General features: G+C 36.5%; 1 protein-coding gene across 1 annotated transcript; it reads left to right on the top strand.

The window, feature by feature from the left end:
• Positions 1 to 1,295: 1,295 nt before the first annotated feature.
• Positions 1,296 to 4,933, top strand: LOC121795509 (IQ domain-containing protein IQM3-like). The gene is made up of 9 exons (XM_042194049.1): positions 1,296 to 1,651; positions 1,909 to 2,023; positions 2,133 to 2,198; positions 2,311 to 2,399; positions 2,632 to 2,719; positions 2,970 to 3,116; positions 3,198 to 3,290; positions 3,819 to 3,920; positions 4,326 to 4,933. Exons 1-9 carry the CDS (start codon positions 1,389 to 1,391, stop codon positions 4,794 to 4,796), a joined length of 1,434 nt encoding a protein of 477 aa, XP_042049983.1. The 5' UTR covers positions 1,296 to 1,388; the 3' UTR covers positions 4,797 to 4,933.
• The last annotated feature ends 1,185 nt before the right edge of the window (positions 4,934 to 6,118 follow it).

The raw sequence follows: 6,118 nt of genomic DNA on the forward strand, positions 1-6,118 counted from the left end.
CCGTCTCACTATAATCGAGACGTTTTTTGGGCAAAAGAATTAAGAAAATGATGTTTAAAGAGTTATTGGAGAAATAATAAAATTGAAGAGTAATAACTCACTATGATGAGAGTATATTTTAGCTAAAAGTTTATGATTTTTTTCGATTATTTGCCTTCCCTAAAAAATAAGTACTCTTTCGGCTTACTATTAATAATTTTGATAACAAATAACACGAATTTTAACACTCCCTCCGTCCCTTTTTAGTAGAGGCAAATCTTTTCGACACGAGAATTAAGAAAAATTCTGTTTAGTGAGTTAAGTAAATGAAGAATAAAGTAGGAAAGAGAAAATGTAGAGATATGAAAAGAGAATAAATTAAGAGTGTCCACAATAGCCGAAACAACCACGCCACAGCCATAAAAAACTTTTTCACCTAGTCAGCACAATCACAAAAAACTTGTCCGCCTAGTCATCACAAAATAAATTAAGAAAATTACAAAAAACGTTTTTGACCACCGCGGAACCGCTGCCACCGCCCCTTCCACCCGCGTACGCGACTCCGTCCCCCTCGCTGCGGCGCCCTTCGTCCAGCAATAGACCGTCGCGGTCCTATTGTGGACACTCTAAGAGAGAAGAAAGATGTTTTTTTGCAAAAAAAATGAAATGACTAAGATATAGTATAATAATCTAAAAAGGAATACGAATCAGCTAAAGAGACACGAATGAGTTATAAAATTAATAAACTGTCAGAGAAGTAGAAAAAAATATTACAAAAAGATTATATGACCAATTTTTATAAATGTATCAAATTGGAAAAATAAGACACTGATGGCTATTAACCGAGAGAATAGTACTCTCTCTACCCGCCATTATTTATTGCAAGTTTCATTTTTGATCTGTACGTCAATATTTGTCATTTTACTCTTTACTATATTTTGGTAATAGATCTCATATTTCACTAATTTATCTCACTCATAATTTTTTATAAAACTAATACAATTCACCCACTAATTTTTTACACTTATTTTTTACATTTCTTAACTTGCATATTGACGGACGGATGGAGTCACGGAGGAGGTACTTCACAAAGAAATTGATGTTTTTTAGTTATTTACATTTATTTTTAATTTGAATAAAGGAAAATGATATTATCATGGTGGTCTTGGTCTTCACTTTATGTAGAGAGATGTTGGGCGTTAGGCGACTGGTGATACGTTAACATATTCGCGCGCGTGGGCGTAGCATATATTAGTATAATAACAGTGACAGGTGGGTCTGCTTGGAAAAATCAATAATACGTACAAACCCTTCACCCCCTTTTTCTACCACTCACTCAACTCCGGTCGTCGAACTCTCTCTCTCTCTCTCTCTCAAATCCGTCGCCGCTCTCGAGCTCCTGATTCCAAATGGAGGTCGAAGCGCACGCGGTTTCCGCCTTCGATCTTAACCACGGCGGAAACTTTCCTTCTTATTCGTTTTCTGGCGTGTCTGCATCCTCAGACGAGCCTCTTTCCGATCAAATACTTGGTGCACGGGAGGACTCCGCCTTGCCCCCTAGTCCCGCTGCTAGATGTCCGTCTAATGCAGCTAAGAATGTTCAGAAGGTTTACCGGAGCTATCGTACTCGCCGCATGTTAGCTGACTCCGCCGTCGTCGCCGAGGAATTATGGTACTTCGGTTTTGTACACTCGATTCGCTTAATTTACCCCACTGAAATCATTCACATGTTGATTGTGCGCTGTTTACATTGATATGCATGAATTGATGATGATGTACTATTTTATTTCCCTAATTTCCGCTCATGCACGATAACTTTTAATTGCGGCTTGAATTTCTCTGTTTTTATTTTTATTTTTATTTTTAATTTCTCTGCTTTATCTTCTTTCGCAATTTCTGATGCCTTTTACTTTTTGGCGAAAATTGAAGGTGGCAAGCACTAGATTTTGCGCGATTAAATCACAGCACGATATCATTTTTCGACTTCCTGAAGCCAGAGACGGCTGCCTCGCGTTGGAATCGTGCTCGATGGAATGCTTCAAAGGTAGCATATTTATAAGATTTGTGTTGTTCCTCTGTAATTGTAACCGAGAATTAAAATTAGTTAAAACACTGAAATCAGCAAGTGTGAGAATTCGTATTTGTGTTGATAGGTGGGAAAGGGTCTATCCAAGGATGCCAAGGCTCAAAAGCTTGCTTTTCAACACTGGATCGAAGCTGTGAGAACTTCTTTTTCCCTTTCATCTTTCACGTGCAGCAATTATTTTAATAGATGCTTGATGATGATCTACTGTGCAGTTGTGATCTCTAATTTTTATTTTGACTGCCTAGATTGACCCAAGGCACCGCTATGGCCACAGCTTACATCTTTATTATGAGCAGTGGTGTCAAACCAATACTGGTCAACCCTTCTTCTACTGGTGAGATTTGGTGCCTACAATTTTCAACCCTTTTTATTTTACAAGTTAATGAAGATTTTTTTAGATTTGTTGTGACATCTTTTTCTTGGCTATTGAAGCGCATCTTTGTTTAAGGTTGCCTGTAAACTGTAAACTGTAATCCTTATGAAGGAGAAATATTTGAATCGGATTGCGGAAAATTGTAGTAATGTGAAGTCAGAAACATAATATCTTTGTTTAATTGATCATGCAGGTTGGATCTTGGAGATGGCAGAGACTTTGAGCTTAAAGAGTGTCCAAGATCAAAGCTCCGTCAACAATGCATCAAGTATCTCGGGCCAGTACGTGATCAACGTATTAATTGATATTGCATAACATATAACGGAAAAAACAGAGAAAATATAAAGAAAGAGTTAGAAGTACCTATTGTAGCTATTACAAATATTGGAAGTCTTCATGAGACATTTTTAGTGTAGTTCTGAGTCTAAAGTTAAGAATGCATTTCCCAAACTTTATTTTTAATAATAAGTAGCATTTGTCCCTTGAGTGGTTAGTCTATCCTCAGTTGTTTTCCATGTTCCTTTTTAACAGATGGAGAGGGACCATTACGAATATGAGGTTCTTGATGGGAAAATTTTGCATAAATTGTGTGGCAAACCACTTGACACAAATCAAGGGTCAACAGGATCAAAATGGATTTTTGTGATGAGCACCTTTAAACGACTCTATATTGGGGAGGTAAGCTCTAAAGGTGAAACAGAATACATCATGATGTATCAATTAGCAGCCTAGTCTGTTTCTGACTTTAATCTACCTCAGAAAAAGAAAGGATTGTTCCACCATTCCAGCTTTCTGGCTGGAGGGGCTACCTTAGCCGCTGGAAGGCTCACGGCAGAGCATGGAGTGCTTAAGGTATTGTCTGGGTTATAGATATTTCTTACTAAAAAGGAAAAAGAAAAAAGAGAAGAAAAAGATAAAATACCTGTTTCATATTTAATGCTAAAGGCTCTATGTAAGCAATTTGTCACTACTTTGTAATCACAGAGCCTGGCCTAGTGTCTTTTGCTCTGTAAGGTGAGTATCTGGAGGAAATGGGGAAGGACAAGAGTTCTATCTTTTGCATGAGGGAAATGTATGGAACATCCTTTGTTCCATATGGTATTATAGGAGGAGACCCCTTCAGAATTGCTTGATTTTAGGTTAAAAGTCAAAGGACCATTTCCAAGATGATGTTATCGAACTTACCGTAATGAAAGATAATCACCTTTAGGGAGCATGGCTCTACTGTTCAAAAATTTTGCAGAACAGATTTGATGAACTTCTCTTGTTCCACTTCTCTCCTTCCATTTTTTTCTGACGCCACTATATGTTCTTTCTAAAATTCTACAGCAGAATTGTTGTATAATTTTGTCCTAATGCTGTCGTCTTCTTTTGTTTCAGTGTATCTCAGCTTACAGTGGACACTATAAGCCAACGGATGATATCCTTAACAGCTTCTTATCATTTCTCGCAGAGAATGGTGTAAATCTGAATGAAGTTGAGGTAATCTTTCTCAACTTTGAGCATAGCAATTGCTCTATTCAACTAGCCCCAGTTTTGATGGTTAGCCTTGTCTCTCTGAATGCTGTCCAGAATTTTCCGTTTACGCCACTTCTGAGTTATTTACTTATTATCAGTGACTATCACTCATCCCACAGTTGCATCTTATAATATTTATTGTATTGCATGAGAGGAGAGAACATCAAATTGCTGTACATAAACTTTGACTTGTTGGCTGAAGTCAATAAATAGGCAAGAGATATTGTAATAGGAATTTGCACTAGTTACTTGGAGAGGGTTTGTCTACCATCAGACACAGCTTATGAAAATTCTAATCCTTTCACTTTTCATTCTGCTTTCTGTTTAATTTTTTTTTTTAATATTGACATGATTGTTGTTATCTATCAGATACAAAAGCCTACTGATGACTATGAGAGTAATGAAAATGGGCAGCCAGCTTCCGATCTGGTTACTTCTGACATTTCAGCAATATCAGATTCCATTCCATCTGAAGTGGATGGGAACATGCCTCCAGAAACAATCAAACCTTCTAAGCCTGAAACTTACAAGAGGAGTCTCTCTGGTGGTCTTCAGAGTCCCAAAGCAGACGTGCCAAGTACTGCCCTGCTGCAAAGAATCAACTCGAAGAAGGCTATCAAGTCGTACCAATTGGGGCATCAGCTCTCTACAAAATGGTCCACGGGTGCCGGCCCGAGAATCGGATGCATTGCTGACTACCCCATGGAGCTGAGGGTACAGGCGCTGGAACTCACTAACCTCTCTCCAAGATCTTTGCCACCATCGTGGACACCGAGAAGGATTGCTGCGGAGATTGTTTCGCCTTCTGCCTATCCATCAAATGTAAGCAGCGAAGACTAGAAGCTTACATTAAAATGTAATGACTTTGCACATCTCTATTAAGTATATAGACTTGTAGAAAATGCATTTTAGCAGTCGTGAGATGTTTTTAAAGTGTAGCAATGTATCGCCAATGCATTTTCCATTTGTGGTTTTCATTTTCCTTCTTACAGTTTTAATTATTCTTTGTTGTTTTACACAACTTTGTGCGTTCTTGATAATTTGGATGAGTTGGGAATATTTCAGATCAAAATCTTAAACTCGACCTCCTCCAATACCATCAATCCTGAATATTGTTTGTTGGTTTCTCAGTTAAATCGTTTTTCTTTAATTCTCCTGTTACAGAAAAAAACAATCTTTGTAGGATACAACCAGGGCTGATAATTTTAGACATGATTATGCATTAGATTAACCCATTAGGAACTTGATTATTTTGGGTTGGATTCGAGTAACTTGTTAAAAATAATACCCCCTCCGTTTCATGTTAATAGAAGCGTTTCATTTTCTGCACTTGTTTTAGAAAAATAATACTCCCTCCGCCCTATAAAAATATCACACTAGTGGAACGTCAAGAAATTTTAGGAAGTTTTGTTTTATATGTCAGGTGGAAAGAGAAAATATAATATTTACTATATTATTGTCAGAGTGAACTTTTTTCTAAAATAGGAAATGTGACATCTTTAGTAGGACAAACTAAAAATAAAAATGAAACATCTTTTATGGGAGAATGGTGACACATTTCTTTCGGACACAGACTTTTAGGTAGTGGTGTCTAGTGGTTAAATGGAGAGAGAATAAATGAGTGAGAAAAAAATAGAGAGAAAAAGTAGGAGAGATGATAAAGTAAGAGAGAGATAGAATGTTGTTTTTTTACCATAAAAGGAAATGTGCTTATAGTTGAACGGTTTAAAAATGAATACGTCTCACTTAAATGGGACTAAAGGAGTAATAAATAGTTAAAATGGAGAAAAAATAACACATTTCTCTATATTATTCTCTCTTTTACTTTACTTTTTCATCTTCTCTATATTATTCTCTATCTTATTTTACTTTTTCTCTTCTTCTCTATATTATTCTCTCTCTTACTTTACTTTTTCTTCACTTTAACTATTTATTCCTATTATTTTTATAAAACAAGTGTTGTAACGCTTCTATTGGAGTATTAACTAAATAGTCTTAGATGCAACTATTGATATTAGGGATGATAATTTTAGACATGACATAATCATGCAAAATACTTATACATCAGAGTAATTTTTTTTATAATTATTATTATTCTTTTTTAAAATTACTTTGAAAAGGGATGTTGCTGTGCCGCTGGGGCCGACTGCCGCCCTCCATCT

Source organism: Salvia splendens, chromosome 3 (assembly GCF_004379255.2).
Source record: "Salvia splendens isolate huo1 chromosome 3, SspV2, whole genome shotgun sequence".
Classification (NCBI taxonomy): Eukaryota; Viridiplantae; Streptophyta; class Magnoliopsida; order Lamiales; family Lamiaceae; genus Salvia; species Salvia splendens.

Coding starts and splice junctions, on each gene's coding strand:
- LOC121795509 (XM_042194049.1), top strand. CDS start 1,389: ATGGAGGTCGAAGCGCACGCGGTTTCCGCCTTCGATCTTAACCACGGC. Junction 2,024..2,132: donor CTCGATGGAATGCTTCAAAG/GTAGCATATTTA, acceptor TTGTGTTGATAG/GTGGGAAAGGGTCTATCCAA. Junction 2,720..2,969: donor GCATCAAGTATCTCGGGCCA/GTACGTGATCAA, acceptor CCTTTTTAACAG/ATGGAGAGGGACCATTACGA.